The 19,814-nt window shown below is 44.2% G+C and overlaps 1 protein-coding gene across 5 annotated transcripts in view; it reads right to left on the minus strand.

The window, feature by feature from the left end:
- Nucleotides 1-14,764, minus strand: part of PTPRC (protein tyrosine phosphatase receptor type C) — a 297,791-nt gene extending 283,027 nt beyond the window's left edge. For all 5 annotated transcript variants that reach the window (XM_075322141.1, XM_075322140.1, XM_075322139.1 and 2 more), the window contains exons 1-2: nt 14,716-14,764; nt 14,540-14,635 (exon numbers count right to left, since the gene is read on the minus strand). In XM_075322141.1, the coding sequence (XP_075178256.1) occupies nt 14,540-14,606 (67 nt within the window). In that variant the 5' untranslated portion in view covers nt 14,607-14,635; nt 14,716-14,764. The remainder of the gene's footprint in view (nt 1-14,539; nt 14,636-14,715) is intronic.
- Between the last annotated feature and the right edge of the window lie 5,050 nt (nt 14,765-19,814).

The following is a 19,814-nucleotide window of genomic DNA, read 5'->3' on the forward strand; positions in this document are numbered from 1 at the left end:
ATCCTACTTTGGTTCATGAGAAGCTGATGTTTTAAAGCAGATGTTGAAAATCTCCACCATTCTCATCCATGCACGCCTGCACTCTCAGTATATCCTATGTTATGTATACAGTAGTCTCAGTGTATTGTATGTCATGTATACACATCAGTCTCAGTGTATGGCATATTATGTATATGCAGCAGTTTCAGTATATCCTATGTGTTGTATATACAGCAATCTCAGTATATCCTATGTGATTTATCTACAGCGGAGTCTCAGGTGTATCCTGTGTGACATATACAGCAGATTTTTGATTTACCCTATATAAACAGCAGTCTCAGTGTATTGTATGTGATGTATACATAGGAGTCTCAGGATATCCCGTATGATGTATACAGCAGAGTCTCAGTGTATCCTATGTGATGTATATACAGCAGTATCAGGGTATCCTATGTGACATATGCAGCAGAGTCTCAGTATATCCTATGTGGTGCATATACAGCAATCACAGTGTATGTCATTGGTTGTATAAACAGTAGTCTCGGTATCTCCTATGTGATGAATAGACAACAGTCTCATTGTATCCTATGTGGTATATAACAAAGTCTGGCAATCTTATTTTACCATATGTGATGTATATACATTAGTCTCAGTGTATCCTATTTAATTTATGCCACAGAGTCTCAGTGTATTATGTATCTATGTGGTATATATACAGCAGTTTCAGGGTATCCTATGTGATGTATATACAGCAGTCTCAGTGTATCATATTTGATGTATAAACAGCAGTCGCGGTGTCTCCTATGGGATGTATATACACAACAATCTCATGGTATCCTATGTGGTATATAGCAAAGAGTCTGGCAATCTCATTGTATCATAAGTGATGTATATACAACAGTTTCAATGTATCCTATGTGATGTATAAAGCAGTCTTAGTGTATCCTTTGTAATGTCTTCAGCAGTCTCTGTATCCTATGTGATGTATAATGCAGGATCTAATGTGATGTTTATAGTAGAGTATGCTACTTTAGTCTGTCTCATGTACTTTGTCACTGCACTCTAAAATAAAACAGAAATAATGGGAGAATGGAGCAAATGTATTAAACTGTCTAGAAGGAAAACAATGTTTGCTGTCCATAGTGACTAATCACAGTGCAGATTTAATTTTTCAAAAGCAGAATACAAAATGAAAGAAGTTCAATGATTGGTTGATATTGGTAGCAAAGATAGTTTTTTTTCTAGACTAGTGATAGGGAATTAATTTTCCCGAGGGGCCACATGAGAGACTGTGAATTGTGTGGAAGGCTGAACCAATAGGCTGAAATTAATTGTGCTCAATATCAATATATTAATTATAATTATTTTATAGTAATATTAATTGTATCACGTAATACTGAGCAGAATTGAGTATGTCGAAATCTCTATGAGCCCACTCACAGCCCTCTATATATAGTATGAGTCTCAACACAGCTCCCTGCATACAGTATGAGCCTCCACACAGGCCTTTAAATACAGTATGAGCCTCCACATCACCTATTTTATACAGTATGAGCCCCCACACAGCCCCTCTATATACAACGTGAGCCCCATATAATTCCTCTCCATACAATGTGAACCCCCACATAATAGGCCACATATATTCATTGTGAGACTCCACATAACACTATTGTATACAGACAGAGCCCTCAAATAGCCTCTCTATATACAGTATAAGTTCCCACATAGCTCCTCTATATTAACTGTGAGACCCCAAATAGCCCTTTTATATACAGTGTGAACCCCCACATAGCCTTTCTATATACAGTATGAGCTCCACATAGCTTCCTATATACATTATGAGCCCCACACAGCATACTATATACATTTTGAGCCCAATATAGCCTTCTAAATGCAGCATGAGCCTCCACATATCTTCCTACATACTTTATGAACGCCCTCATAGCATCCTATATACATTTTTCAGCTCCCACATAGCCCCATGTATACAAGAGCTCCACATAGCCTCCTATTTACAGCATGAGCTACCATATAGCCTTCTATATACTTTTTGAGCCCCCACATAGTTTCCTATATACAGTATGAGCACCCATAGTCTACTAAATACAACATGAGCCCCATATAGCCTCCTATATACATGATTAGACCCATTTAGCCATGTATATCTAGTATGAACTCCCACATAGCCTCCTATATAAATTATGAGCCCCACATAGCCTAATAAATACAGCATGAGCCACCAAATAGCCTCATTAATGCAGCATGAGCCCCCACATAGCCTTCTATATACTTCTTGAGCACCCACATAGCCTCCAATATATTTTCTAAACCCAACATAGCCTCTGATATACTTTGCGCCCCACATAGCCTCCTAAACATAGCAGAAGCTTCCACTTAGCCTCCTAAATACAGCATGAGCCCCGCATAGCCTCCTATATACTTTAAGTCCCCAGATATCCTCCTACATACATGCAATCGTCCCATACACATGAAAAAAAAACACCACCACATACTCACCTTGCTCCCATTCTCCTAGCACTCCGCTCTGCCTTCAGGTGCACTGGCACTCCGCACAGCACACACAATGCTCCTGCTGATTGGTGGAAGATGGAACCAGCGACCCTTCCTCCATGAATGTGTTCTCTGCTGTCTACATCCTAAGGATGCAGATAGCTGGGATATCGGGCCCAGTGTGGCCTGCAGTCCACCATTTTCAGACTTTCAGTTGTCTCGGACCACGGGCAAGACTGCAATAGCCAGAGGGCCGTTTGTGGCCCGTGGGATACACTTTGCCCAGCCCTGTTCTAGACAGATTCATACGTCTTTTCTCACATCTTAAATACATTGGAGAGTGTGTAGAAAGGGGTGAAGCATGAAAGCTGTCAGGACTCAGGAGGGATTTGATAGATGATGATTTCAGTCCATAATTCACAGGAAGTCAGGGATTGACATCTTGTCTACATATTAGTGCATATACTGGACCACACAAGGAATCACATGACCCAATTTTCTATAATGAAGAGGAGGGATGAGTAGATGTAACTGAGGTAGAATTAAATGAATGTTACAGTGAGAATATTGATAGTGAGAAAACACTGTATATACAAAAAAAAATTGCTGGATTACTGCTTTAATAAAACTTTTTACCAGGTTTGAATTCCAGGAGGCCTTTATAGCAACATATGATTTATTACAGAGGCACTGTGTTGAGGAAATTGAAGAAAAATATTGTTCTGTAATTGTTAGAAAAACCACAGCAAAATCGGGTTAAAAAAAAAAGCCCAAATTTTGTACAATCTCATGTGACAAGAGAGAATATTTTTTCTAGGGAAGGAAAAAACAAAAAGCAAAAAATCTGCTAAAATCTAACTTTTATTACAATTTTTAGTAATGAAGATTGGCATAAAAGTGGATCAAAGGCGCTCTAGTGTGCCTATAAGTGTTGTGGAAATGAACCACATCTAACCCGAAGAGAAAGTGATATACACTACATCACATAATCAACCTTTTTTTTATAGGAGGTTTCTCTTCCCTTAGGGCAAGAACACACATTGAAGAGAATGCTTGTGACTAACAACTGCCACACCCTGAAATTGGTAAGTAGCTAACCAATATTTTTATTAACCCCTTCACCCCCGGCCACTAAAACACCCTAATGACCGGGCCATTTTTTGCAATTCTGACCAGTGTCACTTTGACAGGTTATAACTCTGGAACGCTTCAACGGATCCTGGCGATTCTGAGATTGTTTTTTCGTGACATATTGTACTTCATGTCAGTGGTAAATTTAGGCCGATATTTTTTGCGTTTATTTGTGAAAATTTAGGAAATTTGGCGAAAATTTTGAAAATTTCGCAATTTTCAAACTTTGAAAATTTATGCCCATAAATCTGAGAAATATGTCACACAAAATAGTTACTAAATAACATTTCCCACTTGTCTACTTTACATCAGCGCAATTTTCGAAACAAATTTTTTTTTCGTTAGGAAGTTAGAAGGGGTCAAAGTTCATCAGCAATTTCTCATTTTTCCAACAAAATTTAGAAAATAATTTTTTTTAGGGACCACATCACATTTGAGGTGACTTTGAGAGACCGAGGTGACAGAAAATACCCAAAAGTGACCACATTCTAAAAACTGCACCCCTCACTCTGCTCAAAACCACATCCAAAAAGTTTATTAACCCTTTAGGTGCTTCACAGGAACCAAAGCAATGTGGAAGGAAAAAATGAAAATTTTACTTTTTAACACAAAAATGTTACTTTAGCCATAAAATTTTCATTTTCACAAGGGAGAAAAGAGAAAGTGCACCCTACAATTTATTGTGCATTTTCTCCTGAGTACGCCGATACCCCATATGTGGTAAAAATCAATTGTTTGGGTGCACAGCGGAGCTCGGAAGGGAAGGAGCGCCATTTGAATTTTTGAACGCAAAATTAGCTGCACTCATTAGCGGACGCCATGTCGGGTTTGAAGACCCCCTGAGGTGCCTAAACAATGGAGCTCCCCCACAAGTGACCCCATTTTGGAAACTAGAGCCCTCAAATATTTTTTCTAGATGTTTGATGAGCACTTTGAACACCTGGGGGCTTCACAGAAGTTTATAACGTTGAGCCGTGAAAAGAAAAAAAAAATTTTTTACCACAAAACTGTTGCTTCAACTAGGTAGCTTTTTTTTCACAAGGGTATCGGGAAAAAATGCAACATAAAATGTATTGTCCATTTTCTCCTGAGTACGCAGATACCTCATATGTGGTGGAAATCAAATGTTTGGACACACGGCAGTGCTTGGAATGCAAGGAGCGCCATTTGAATTTTTGAACGCAAAATTAGCTGCACTAATTAGCGGACGCCATGTCGGGTTTGAAGACCCCCTGAGGTGCCTAAACAATGGAGCTCCCCCACAAGTGACCCCATTTTGGAAACTAGAGCCCTCAAATATTTTTTCTAGATGTTTGATGAGCACTTTGAACACCTGGGGGCTTCACAGAAGTTTATAACGTTGAGCCGTGAAAAGAAAAAAATTTTTTTTTACCACAAAACTGTTGCTTCAACTAGGTAGCTTTTTTTCACAAGGGTATTGGGAAAAAATGCAACATAAAATATATTGTCCATTTTCTCCTGAGTACGCAGATACCTCATATGTGGTGGAAATCAAATGTTTGGACACACGGCAGTGCTCGGAATGCAAGGAGCGCCATTTGAATTTTTGAGTGCAAAATTAGCTGCACTCATTAGCGGACGCCATGTCGGGTTTGAAGACCCCCTGAGGTGCCTAAACAATGGAGCTCCCCCACAAGTGACCCCATTTTGGAAACTAGAGCCCTCAAATATTTTTTCTAGATGTTTGATGAGCACTTTGAACACCTGGGGGCTTCACAGAAGTTTATAACGTTGAGCCGTGAAAAGAAAAAAATTTTTTTTTACCACAAAACTGTTGCTTCAACTAGGTAGCTTTTTTTTTCACAAGGGTATTGGGAAAAAATGCAACATAAAATGTATTGTCCATTTTCTCCTGAGTACGCAGATACCTCATATGTGGTGGAAATCAAATGTTTGGACACACGGCAGTGCTCGGAAGGCAAGGAGCGCCATTTAAATGCAAAATTAGCTGCACTCATTAGCGGACGCCATGTCAGGTTTGAAGACCCCCTGAGGTGCCTAAACAATGGAGCTCCCCCACAAGTGACCCCATTTTGGAAACTAGAGCCCTCAAATAATTTTTCTAGATGTTTGGTGAGCACTTTGAACACCTGGGGGCTTCACAGAAGTTTATAGCGTTGAGCCGTGAAAAGAAAAAAAAATTTTTTTACCACAAAACGGTTGCTTCAATTAGGTAGCTTTTTTTTTCACAAGGGTAACAGGAAAAAATGCACCATAAAATGTATTGTGCATTTTCTCCTGAGTACGCAGATACCCCATATGTGGTGGAAAGTAATTGTTTGGGCGCATGGCGGGGCTCAGAAGAGAAGGAGCGCCATTTGACAGCAAAATTGGTTGGAATCATTAGCGGACGCCATGTCACGTTTGGAGACCCCCTATGGTGCCTAAACAGTGGAGCTCCCCCACAAGTGACACCATTTTGGAAACTAGAGCCCTCAAATAATTTTTCTAGATGTTTGGTGAGCACTTTGAACACCTGGGGGCTTCACAGAAGTTTATAGCGTTGAGCCGTGAAAAGAAAAAAAATTTTTTTTACCACAAAACGGTTGCTTCAATTAGGTAGCTTTTTTTCACAAGGGTAACAGGAAAAAATGCACCATAAAATGTATTGTGCATTTTCTCCTGAGTACGCAGATACCCCATATGTGGTGGAAAGTAATTGTTTGGGCGCATGGCGGGGCTCAGAAGAGAAGGAGCGCCATTTGACAGCAAAATTGGTTGGAATCATTAGCGGACGCCATGTCACGTTTGGAGACCCCCTATGGTGCCTAAACAGTGGAGCTCCCCCACAAGTGACACCATTTTGGAAACTAGAGCCCTCAAATAATTTTTCTAGATGTTTGGTGAGCACTTTGAACACCTGGGGGCTTCACAGAAGTTTATAGCGTTGAGCCGTGAAAAGAAAAAAAAATTTTTTTACCACAAAACGGTTGCTTCAATTAGGTAGCTTTTTTTTTCACAAGGGTAACAGGAAAAAATGCACCATAAAATGTATTGTGCATTTTCTCCTGAGTACGCAGATACCCCATATGTGGTGGAAAGTAATTGTTTGGGCGCATGGCGGGGCTCAGAAGAGAAGGAGCGCCATTTGACAGCAAAATTGGTTGGAATCATTAGCGGACGCCATGTCACGTTTGGAGACCCCCTATGGTGCCTAAACAGTGGAGCTCCCCCACAAGTGACACCATTTTGGAAACTAGAGCCCTCAAATAATTTTTCTAGATGTTTGGTGAGCACTTTGAACACCTGGGGGCTTCACAGAAGTTTATAGCGTTGAGCCGTGAAAAGAAAAAAATTTTTTTTACCACAAAACGGTTGCTTCAACTAGGTAGCTTTTTTTTTCACAAGGCTATCAGGAAAAAATGCACCATAAAACGTATTGTGCATTTTCTCCTGAGTACGCAGATACCTCATATGTGGTGGAAAGTAATTGTTTGGGCGCATGGCGGGGCTCAGAAGAGAAGGAGCGCCATTTGACTTTTCAAACGCACAGACGCAGTGCACTGATCGGCCGCTGCAGGACGCACGGTCGGATGCGATAAAAAAAGCGTCGGGGATACGTAAAAAAAAAAGTCACGCCAAAAATTGACCATGGATGCAGATATGTTATGTGCATCCCTGATCAGCGCTCGGCGGGACGCACAGACGGATGCCATACAAAAATTGTCGCGAATACGGAAAAAAGTCACGCCAAAAATTGAGCAGGGATGCCGATCCGTTATCTGCATCCCTGATCCGCGCTCGGCGGGACGCACGGACGGATGCGATACAAAAAGCGTCGCGAATACGGAAAAAAGTCACGCCAAAAATTGAGCAGGGATGCCGATCCGTTATCTGCATCCCTGATCAGCGCTTGGCGGGACGCACGGACGGATGCGATACAAAAAGCGTCGGGAATACGGAAAAAAAAGTCACGCCAAAAATTGAGCAGGGATGCCGATCCGTTATCTGCATCCCTGATCAGCGCTCGGCGGGACGCACGGTCGGACGCGATACAAAAAGCGTCGCGAATACGGAAAAAAGTCACGCCAAAAATTGAGCAGGGATGCCGATCCGTTATCTGCATCCCTGATCAGCGCTCGGCGGGACGCACGGATGGACGCGATACAAAAAGCGTCGCGAATACGGAAAAAAGTCATGCCAAAAACTGACCACGGATGCAGATCCGTTATCTGCATCCCTGATCAGCGCTTGGCGGGACGCACGGACAGATGAAGTGTAAAAATGGACAGGATACAAGAAAAAAAAAAAAAAAAAGTTATACTCACAGTACCAAGAGGATCACTGACCAGAAGAGTTGCAGAGGAACAAGAAGGCAGTGAGATAGACAGCTTTACACCAGCTGCAGCAGGCAGGACGTTGGACAGATCAGCAGAAGGACCCAGCGATGGAGGCAGATGTGATCGGGCCAGTGAAGACCTCGGACGACCCGTGAAGGCAGGTAAGAGGACGTCGGGGGGGGCAGATGGGGGGGATGGGGAGAGGGGGGGGGCAGAGGGGGGGCAGATGGGGGGGGTTAGAGGGAGAGCAGAGGGGGCGGAGAAGCAAAGGCAGAAGGAAGGAACCTTGGAAGCAGAATAGAGATGACAGAGGAGGCAGGCAGATCGCGTGGGGAGCAGATCGGGATGCCGGGGGGCAGATCGGGGCGTAGGGGGGCAGATCGGGGCGTAGGGGGGCAGATCTGGGGGGGCACGGGCAGGGGCCTTCACGGGAGCGCGCAGGGGCCTTCACGGGAGCGCGCAGGGGCCATCGCCGGAGCACAATACTTACCTTTGGAGCTGGCGCGGTGACAGCAGAGGCGGCGTCTGCGGCGGCAGCAGCGGTGGCGTGGTACCAAAAGTACCAGCCACTCCACGCTGCAGCCATGTTGGGGGAGGGTCCCCAGAGCAGTACAGGCCTGGGGAGGGCGGCCACCGGCAGATCAGACCGCCCCACTGCACACTGATTGGAGCGATTGCGCGTCATAGCACGATCGCTCCAATCAGTGCTGCAGGGGCTGGGGGCGGCATGTTTGAGGTCCACCTATGATATGCTGCAGCAGCTGCGGCATCTCATAGCTGGATCTCACAGGATCGCACTAATTCGGGCATTATTTTTGCCGAAATTAGTGCGATCGATGTGGTTGGCGGTTCAGATTTGAACAGCCAATCACATCGATCGTCGATAGGGGGTGGCGATGCCGCCCCCCCTGGGGTCAAGCAAAGGTCCCCTGCTGTAAGAAACAGCAGGGGACATCATTTGAAAGCCGTTGCTATGGCCACGGCAATCAAATGAAGTTTAGGCCGTAAAATTACGTCCCTGGTCGTTAAGTCACGTTAAAATAGGACGTAATTTTACGGCCCGCGGTCGTGAAGGGGTTAAGCTTAAGGCCCCATCACACACAGAGATAAATCTTTGGCAGATCAGTGGTTGCAGTGAAATCATGGACATATTGTTCCATTTGTACACAGCCACAAACCTGGCACTGATTGTCCACAATTTCACTGCAACCACAGATCTGCTGCAGATTTCTCTCTGTGTGTGACAGGGCCTTTAGATTCACCCCCACCAGAGATTAGACATATTTGTATTAGAGGTGAGCGGTTCAATTTGCAGGAACCGGATCCAACGACCTCATCAGTATTTTGTGGCCACCAGATGGGAGCTCTTCAAACTGTTTCCTACCTGCTTGCATCCCCGGCATCTCCTCTGATTTGTATGCCTAGCGCAATATCATTCATGCATAATGCTGCCATGCTAACATTGTTCCAAGCCTACACACAAAGCAGAGGAGGCACTAGGGATGTCGGGAAGCAGAAGCTGGTTTGCAGTTCTTCCATACACCTGGAATACTGACGTGGCCACTGGGCTAGGGTCCTGGGAATTAATTCGCTCATCTCTAATTTTAAGCCAATTCACAATAAAAAAAAACCTTTTCTTTAAAGGGAACCTGTCAGGTGCAATATGTACCCAGAACCATGAGCAATTCTGGGTGCATATTGCTAATCCCTGCCTAACCGTCCCAGCATCTGGTAGCATAGATAACGGGATCTTTAGAAAAAGTATTTTTAAAGATCTTCTATCGTATGCTAATGAGCACGGGGACTAGTCCCAAGATTGTTGCTTCTCTTGCTAGTCGGCCCCATTAGCATATTAGTACGCCACTGTGGACATGCTATCATGCTAATGAATGCACAGCATCACAGGATGATCTCACTCATCTCTCCTCTGCCATCGCCGCTTGACGCTGGATTTCGGCTCAGTGCGCATGACCCCGGAGTTCCAGTCATGCGCACAATGAAGCCAGTTGTACGCGTCCCGGCTTTAAACTGAAGTAGTGCGCATGACCAAAAATCTGGGATCATGCGCACTGAGCCGAAATCCAGCGTCGGGAGGTGATGACAGCACAGAGGTGAGTGAGATCATCCTCTGACACGGCGCATTCATTAGCATGTTAGTACACCCACATGAGCGTGCTAACATGCTAATGGGGGCGACTAGCAAGGGAAGCAATGCCCTTGGGACTAGTACCTAGTGCTCATTAGCATACGGTAAAAGATTGTTAGAAATACTTTTTCTAAAGATCTCTTTATCTATGCTAGTGTATACAGGGACGGTTAGGCAGGGATTAGCAATATGTACCCAGAACTGCCTGTGGTGGTGGGTGCATATTGCACCTGACAGGTTCACTTTACCTTTTTTTTTGGGGGGGGGGTGCAACTGTGACGCCCTGGCCTATCAGGTCATCACAGGGTATTGTGCAATCTGCCCTTCTGCACAGTATCCAATGCTCCTTGGTTACGGATCCTGGTCCTTTGGTGTTACTAAGAGCAGAGCGAGTCAAAATCCTAGGAACACTTTACACTACACCGACCAGGCACACCATTGGGGGGCCTGAAGGGAAAAGGGCCACCCACTTTGGGGGTTGGTAGAGGAAAGTGAAAAAGTGAAAAGAGGAGTGTTGTGTTGGAGGTGAAAGAGAGAGGAGGTCAGAAGCAGGGGGCCTGGTAGGAGCTGGAACCCCAGTCGCAGGGGATCGTGTCAAGGGGCACGGTTTGCCAAGGAGGGCAGCCGGCGGCCTTGAGCCATCTCTGGGCAGGGGCCAGGGCACGACGGGGTATGAGGACCCTAGGCCGGGAAGTAGCTTCAAGTGTCCTGGTAATTTACCCGATGGGGTGAAGTCTTCAAGATTCATCCCTCACCCATTCCAAAATCGGGGTACTAGCGCAACAACGGGATAGGATTTTTCCCAAAGCACAGTCCACCAAACCCCAAGCGTGAACCCTCAGAGCAAGCTTACTCCGTTAGCCATACGGGTGAGCGGGACCCGATTAGTTCCAAACTATAGGGTCCAACAGTGAGAAGGTGCCACGGAAAAGGCCACAGGCTAACAAGCAACACCAAGGGCACGGATCCACGCGTGCTCCCTCCCTGCTGCAGTGGTGCTCAGAATTCTGGTTTACAAGCTGTCGGTGTCAGTATCCTTGGACTGAGTGAGTACGCATAAACCCCTTGCCTTCTCTCAAGGGCACCCCCGTCACTACCACAACCAGGCCCCGGGGCGTAACCCCCTACCCACGGAGGGGTTAAACACCTCGCTGACATACCACCGCCACCGGGCTCCCCAACAGCAGCGGTGGTACTCCGTATTACCACGCACCGTGGGTGGCATCACAAACTTCTAACTCCCCTGTACATACTCCCCTTTACAAACTCGAGTGTCCACACGTACCCCCGAGTCTGGAGACCCCTCGAGCCACCGCGGTTCCGGATCCGAGCGGCTCAGCCGCTGACACTGGGGCGGTACACAACAAAAATAAGGTAAAAACTGCATCAAACAGACAATCTGGTTGAGGCCTAACAGCTTTGTACTTTAATGCAATATAATTTATTTTCATTTTACTCTTAGATTACTTTCTAGGGCAGCACGGTGGCTCGATGGTTAGCAATGTTGCTTTGGTCCTTGATTCAAATCCCATCACGGACATCTGCCAGCAGTTCCGTGATTTTCGGACGGATTCTCTGATTTCCTCTCACCCTCTACAAACATTGAATATTGAATTTAGATTGTGAGCCCCAATGGGGACTGTGTAAAGCACCGCAGAATATGATGGTGTTATATATTCAATGCATAATTTCTTAGGGGAAGTGGACACGCAGTTACAAAATCTATACTTTTAGTAAGAATATGTAGTCACCCAGTTTACCACTTCTCTTTATGAATGTAAACTCAGTATGAATTCTGCAGAATGTGTTTTAAATTAGGAAAACATATTTAATACAATGGAGAAGTTGAACACATAATGGATTCTTATGCTCATCCTGTATTAGTCAGTGACATGCGTGCCTATTAAGCAGACAGTTCTCCTTTTCACCGCAGAGTAAATGGTTGCAAAACTATCGTTTTTGGGTGGGAAACACAGTGACATGTAAATATGTTAAGATTGCATTGGGAATTCTAGTCTGTCCTGTACAGAGCCCATGATAGAATGGATGCAAATATTTATTGTGTGCCATATTTTCAATGCCAGCTTTATCATTTTGCACAACAGACACTTGCTCACAGCCATATTATGGTCTACGTTATAGAAGTACACCATTTATAAGGCACAGGAATGAGCGCTATGTAGATATCTAAATATTATTCTTTGATCAGTACCGTAACTTGAAGCTCATGAGCCAAAATGCAAAAGTTCCAATCGGGCCCATATTTATTGCAAGTCATTGATCTTATCATATAGGCCAAATAGACTTTCGGGGCCCCAAAGGCTTCAGGTGCCTGGTTGTGATTGCAACCCCTGCACCAATTGTAGTTACACCCCTGCTTTTATTGTTCATATACAGAGCTCTTCTGGCCATCTAGTTCGGCTACCAGACCTTTCTCTGTTACATTTATGCTGGAAATAATTTGCCTAATGGCTAGAGTGCCGCCTACGCTAAATATCACACAGCATAGAAATATCAAGTTTCTAATGTTGGCCATTTACCATCTCATCATCACTGGTTAGGTCGGCAGGGTTAACCATTAATCATTGAAAAACAGTCATTTGCCTAGAGCATTGTACTCCGCCAGCTTTATCTATGAGGAATATGGATGTCAATGATCATTAAAGGTTGGAACTGGTGATCGAGTCCTCGCAACACATAGCTGGTGAAGGCCGACACTTCTGGCTCACATTGCAGGAATTTTATTTTTAGCCTTTATACCTTTTCATTACTATTATATATATATATATATATATATATATATATATATATATATATATATATATATAAAATAAAAAAAATAGATGTTATAGTGACTTTTTTAAGAATTGTCTCTAAAAAGGTTTTCTACTCTTCAAACATTATGGAAAGAACAAACCACCTGGCATAAAACGACTGAAAACCCATAAGAATGAAACTGTGTGAGTGGAAATTTAGAAAGGCTATAGAACTGATCTGGATGCTGCACGTAAAATAAGTAATTGCGTAACACAAGAAAGACGCCCTGACAATGCCAGAACTAAGAGTGATTAATGCATAAATTGATCTAAGGCTACTTTCACACTTGCGTTGAACGGTATCCGTTGCATTGCGTTGTGTAACGGATGCAACGGATGTGTTGCATATAGTGACACAACGGATGCAACGGATGCTGCAAAACAACGCAATTCGTTTTGATTTTTTTTTTTTTTTTTTCCCGGTTTTACCAGCGGCAGACTATAGTGAACGATCAGCTGATTGCTCCCAGTAGCCGGCCGCCGGGTGATCAGCTGATCGCTCCCTGCAGCCGGCCGCCGGGTGATCAGCTGATCGCTCCCTGCAGCCGGCCGCCGGGTGATCAGCTGATCGCTCCCTGCAGCCGGCTGCCGGGTGATCAGCTGATCGCTCCCGGCCGCCGGGTGATCAGCTGATCGCTCCCTGCAACCGGCCGCCGGGTGATCAGCTGATCGCTGTCACTTGCCGGCGCCCGGGCATGCCGGCGGGCGGGCGCTCAGCTGAGCGCTGTGACTTGCCGGCGGCCGGGCATGCTGGTGGCCGGTCATTCAGCTGAGCGCTGTCGCTTGCCGACGGCCGGGCGCTCAGCTGAACGTTCGGCCACCGCGAGCCAAAATAAAGTTTGATTTAAAAAAAAAAAAAAAAAAAAAAAAAAAAAAGAGCATGCGCAGTGAAATCCAGAGGATTCCGCTGCTCAAAATAACGTTACATGCTGCGTTCCTCCCGCTGGGCGGAAGCAACGGAGCGTCGCCCAGCGGAAGCAACGCAGCTCCTTTTGGTACAATCCGTCAACCATACAAGTCTATGGGAAACAGCGGAATCCGTTAACGGATTCCGCTGTTTCCCAAAAGGGCGGATTGTAACGGAAGGAAAATAACGCAAGTGTGAAAGTACCCTTAAGTATCTTTTTTGTATAATAATTACAGATATCATTACAAAAACCTTAGAGACCACCCTAAATACAGTGTGTGTTTGTGAGCACATCCACACCCATGCAATGATCTAAGGCTGAACCGTATATAAAGAAGTCTACTCATATAAAACATTCATAGAATATTATTATGGACATACAAGATATATGTATAGATACATCCATAAAGCTTGAGTCCGACTCCTAGTATGAAGAAGAAAGTTGGGTCCTGCGTCATAACGAGCAGCATTTGTTTAAGCTTCAGTGTACATTCCTTTTTCAATAGACCACAATAGTACTTTGCTATGAAGGTCAATGATAATGTTAGATTTATCACATTTTATTCTGGATCTAATTTGTAATTAATATTTCCTATAAAATTCACAAATAATAGTACTTGCCAATGTAGCCAAGGCAAAAAGCAATATTAACAATTGATTAATTTGATGATCAGGGGTGTTAAGATACAATACATGCCGTGTGGTTGTAATACACACAACCGAAGGTTCTTCATAGCTTTGCACTTACCTAGGGTACAATGATTTTCATCCCATAGAAGAAATCCAAGTACGAGCAGTTTTAGATACAAATTCATGGTGATGAAGGTTCCTCGTGCCCCTTTTCCTACAATAATTGCGATCCAGTTAACATTAGGTTAATAACATTTCTCAGACTTAACTTAGAGAAGTAGTATTCGGCAATACCTTGTTATCAATCCTCTAGCAGCTTCCTCTGTGACTTAGTGCTGTAAGTGCACCATGCAATGAGACCTTCAGACCAGAGCTTAGTTTCATCCTACCTACTTCTTCAAAGCTTCCAGGAAGTTGATTTTTAAACCGCGTTGTCATTTCCTTAGCAAATTATGTACTATGAGAATGACAGAAAATAAGTCCAAGTAGCCTGGCCACATTGTCCACCATAGTATGGACGTACCGAGCAGGGTCTTTATCTGGGAGTAGAAAGAGACTGAGATATAGTTTAGTATTTATTGTTCACCATTTTCCCATATTCATAAAGTGAAGATATGTTTAACCTACCTAAAGACAGAAATAGAAAAGAATTTTTGAGTTCTGAAATGGGCCTTTTAGGAATTTGTGACGTTAGGCAATAGAATACTTTCTGGCAAACTCCTTTATCCGGCCTGACTGAGGATCACCACAGAAAACATAAGCTAAAATTTGAAGAATGGCTTACTATGGTCCATTCTTCAACAAATTTGTTAAAGGGAACATGTGAGGTGCAATATGCACCAAGGACCACAAGCAGTTCTGGGTGTATATTGCTAATCCTTGCCTAACCGTTCCTGTATACACTAGCATAGATAAATAGATCTTTAGAAAACATATTTCTAAAGATCCCATATAATATGCTAATGAGACCAGTGGCTAGTTGCAAGGGCATTAGTTCACTTGGCTAGTCGGCTCCCTTAGCATGTAAGCACCCTCTTGTGGGCGTGTTAACATGCTAATGAAAGCATAGTGTCAGAAGTATGGTCGTACTCCCCTCTCTGCTGCCATCACATCCAAATTCTGGATTTTGGCTTAGTGGGCATGATTCCGGCCTCTCAGTCATGTGCACTACATGAGTTTGAAGCAAGGATGCGTACACCCCGCTTCATAGTGCGCATCATCAAAAGTCCGGGATCATGCGTATTGAACCAAAATCCAAGCATTGGACGCAATGGCAGCAGAGGTGAGCGCAACCATCCTCTGACACTGCGAATTCATTAGCATGTTAGAACGCCCACAGTGGTATGCTTACATGCTAATGGGGCCAATTAGCCAAGGTTAGTAATGCCCTTGCGACTAGTCGCTGGCCTCGATAGCATATAATGAAGGATCTTTAGAAATACTTTTTATAAAGATCTCTTTATGTACAAGGGGCTGCTGATAAGTCTTTGGCTTTACCCAGAAAGAAACGAGATAGGATGATAAATCTTTACATTTATTCCACATACTCTCCACTGATGTCAACACACTTCTTACATCAGTATTCCAAGTTCTGTAAGCCTAGCAAAAAGGATTTTAATTGTGCCTCAAACCAGGCATCCGTAGCAGCCATTGCATCAGAAATGGTGTGAAATTTGGTACCCTTGAGGTGTTTCTTCAGGTTTGAAAATAGATAGTAGTCAGAAGGAGCTAGATCTGGTAAATAAGGTGGGTGATCAACCAGCTGGAAGCCCAGCTCTGCCAGTTTTGCTGTGGTTGCTTGTGTAGTGTGAGCAGAGGCATTATCTTCCAGGAACAAGATTCCTTTGGGCAGCTTGCCACAACTTCTGGCCTTCAGAGCTGCCTACAATTGGTCCAAAAGTTCAATGTAATATCTTGCATTGATGGTGGAACCCTTTTGAAGGTAGTCCACTAGCAGCACGCCTTCCTTATCCCAGAACACAGACGTCATCACCTTAGTGGCTGAATTTTGCACCCTGAACTTCTTTGGACGAGTAGAACCACTGAGCCTCCATTCTTTTGACTGCTCCATGTTTTCAGGGTCATACAAATAAATCCAGGTCTCATCCATAGTGACCAGTTGATCCAGGAAGTTCTTATAGGTCCGGAAACGCTGACAAATGGACCGGGAAGTTTTCACTCGCATGGTTCTCTGATCTGTTGTCAAACATTTGGGGACCCACTTTGCAGATAGCTTCCTCATGTCTAAATGTTCATGGATAATGACACAAACACGTTCATGGAAATTCCCATGATGTCTGCTATTGCTTTAGTTGAAATTCGTCGATTCTCCAGTATGAGGTTGTGCACAGCATTGACGATCTCCGAACAACAACCACTCTTGGTCGTTCAGGATGTTCCTCATCATTGGTGCTCAAGTGGCAGTTTTAAATTTGGCAACCCAGTTCTTAACTGTGGAATATGAAGGGCATTGATCCCTCAATGTCTGCAACATATCACCATGAATATCCTTTGTGGACTTTCCTTGCAGAAACAAGAAGTTTATCACTCCTCTGCTCTTACTTGATGTGAATATCGCATTAGACTCCGCCATTTTGGTTTACTGCGTGTGTAGAACACTGCTGCCATAAGCAACAAACAAAATTTTGAAAACATATTTAGACACATAAAGCTTCCATATGATGTAACATGCGTTACCATAGAAAAAAAAAAAGATAACACAGCCAAAGACTTATCAGTAGCACCTTGTATGCTACAAGATACAGGAATGATTAGGCAGGGATTAGCAATATGGACCCAGAACTGCTCATGATTATGGGTGCTTATTGGACCTGACAGGCTCCCTTTAAAATGAAGATAAAGGGGACAACCCCTTCCAGTTTTCTATTCACCATATTTAAGTATGTGAATGACAATAGTGTACAAGTATTTTTCTACTTATTCTAATCTTAGCAAAGGTTTATTCAGTTTTAAATACATGACAATTCAATATCAGATTCACTTATAAATAAAACTAGAATACATAGGTTACTGTTTTTTTGTATTATTTTTTTAGTTCGTTTTTGTAGTTGCACCTTCCATAAATAGAGCTACTGCAGTGTGACAACAGCTCATCTCCACTATGTGGTCAGACGTAGGAGCTAAGAAAAGTAATTATGCAATTGCTCATTTCCCACAATGCTCCACAATGCAGTAGAAAGAAAGTATAAGAATGTAGACTTAGATATATAACTTAAAATGAGCACACAATATGTAAACCGAAGCATATTAAAGGTTCATTTTTATGTTTTTTCATGCTGAGATTCACAGAATGGCAGGGTTTGCTTCCAAATGTAGTAGATGCCTGATGTGTCACATAACAGGCATGGATCTGTATCAGCAGAGAGAAAATTGGGTTGCCATGGTTTCCTAAAGGCTCCTATAGCTGCTCTCATGTTATTCCTGTGAAGCCCTGCCATACGCTGGGCTTCATATTTAACCTCCATTTTCACTATATACTTTAATACTATTGCATTGCAGAAGATAGATCAAGCTAATAATAGTGTAAATTTGGTGCCCTCCAAATTACTCAACACACATCCATTAATGTTTACACCGCTGGCAACAAAAGCGAATATACCACTAAGTGAAAATGGCCAAATTGTGTCCAAAATGTCATTATTTTGTGTGTCCACCATTAATATCAAGCACTGCCTTAACTCTCTTGAGCATTGTGTTCACTAGAGCTTTACAGGAGCCGCTCGATCCTCTTCCATCCTCCAGGATGACATCACTGAGCTGATGAATATTAGAGACCTTGTGCTCCTCCACCTTTTATATGAGGAGGCCTCACAGATGCTCAATAGGGTTTAGGTCTAGATACATACTTGGCCAGTCCAGCACCATAACCTTCAGTTTCTTTAGCAAGACAGCGGTCATCAAACAACAGGACATGGTTCTAGTAATCCAAGTCCTTAGTCTGCTTGTCTTAAGCAAATTGTTTGCAGGCTTTCTTATGCATCATCTTTAGAAGAGCCTCCCTTCTGGAATGACAGCCATGCAGGCCAATGTGATGCAGTGTGTGACGTATGGTCTGAGGACTGACAGGCTGACCCCCCTCTCCTTTTACCTCTGTAGTAATGCTGGCAGCACTCAGAAGTCTATTTTCTAAAGACAAACCCTGGAGATGACGCTGAGCACATGCACTCAGCGTCTTTAGTCGACCATAGCGAGGTCTGCTCTGAGTGGAACCTGTAAGCCACTGTTTGGTCTTGGCCACTGTGCTGCAGCTCAATTTCAGGATGGTGACAATCTCCTTATAGCCTAGGCCATTTTTATGTAAAGCAACAATTCTTTTTTTTCAGATTCTTATTGAATTCTTTGCTATGAGAAGCCATGTTAAACGTCCAGTGACCAATATGATAACACCAAATTTAACACACCTGCTCCTCCCATTCACGCCTGAGATCTTGTAACACTACTGAGTCACATGATACCGGGCAGGGAAAATTACTTATTGGATTATGTTTATGCATTTTACTTAAAGCAGAGGCGTATCTAGGGGGGGTGGTGGGGCATCTGCCCCGGGCTCAGCTGTCAGGGGGGCGCTGACAGGCTGCCTGATGCAGCGGCTCTGAGAGTCTTCCCCGCGGCTGTGTTTTCCGCCCTCTGTAGTGGGAGCCGCTATTCTGTGTGGAGCGCGGCTCCCTGTGATCAACTGCATTGCCGGCAGTAGCTTTGTGCAACCTGTGCAGTGGCACAGGGAGTCGGCCGGCAGACAGCACTGGGGTGAGAACTCCCCCCCCGCACGATCTCCTATCAGATTGCAGTTGGAAGCAGTGAGATCGGGGAGGGGCATGCACAGCACTTTTGGAGACTGCATAGTGCAATGTGCTCAGCCTCTCACCCTCCTGTCATGTGCACTCAGGTCTGTGTGCACCGCAGAGGAGACAGAAGAGGAAGAAACCAGCGCTGATTGGCCACACATTACCCAGTCAGTGCTGTATACGGGGCATGTGTGTGCTGTATACGGGGCATGTGTGTGCTGTATACAGGGTGTACGTGTGCTGTATACAGGGCATGTGTGTGCTGTATACGGCACGTGTGTGCTGTATACTGGGCGTGTGTGTGCTGTATACGGGGCGTGTGTGCTGTATACGGCGCGTGTGTGTGCTGTATACGGGGCGTGTGTGTGCTGTATATGGCGCGTGTGTGTGCTGTATACGGGGAGTGTGTGCTATATACGGGGTGTGTGTGTGCTGTATACGGGGCGTGTGTGCTGTATACGGGGCGTGTGTGCTGTATACAACACGTGTGTGTGTGCTGTATATGGGGCGTGTGTGCTGTATACAGGAAGTGTGTGCTGTATACTGGACGTGTGTGTGCTGTATACGAGGTGTGTGTGTGCTGTATAC

The sequence above is a fragment of the Anomaloglossus baeobatrachus genome, chromosome 8 (genome assembly GCF_048569485.1).
Source record: "Anomaloglossus baeobatrachus isolate aAnoBae1 chromosome 8, aAnoBae1.hap1, whole genome shotgun sequence".
Lineage (NCBI taxonomy): Eukaryota > Metazoa > Chordata > Amphibia > Anura > Aromobatidae > Anomaloglossus > Anomaloglossus baeobatrachus.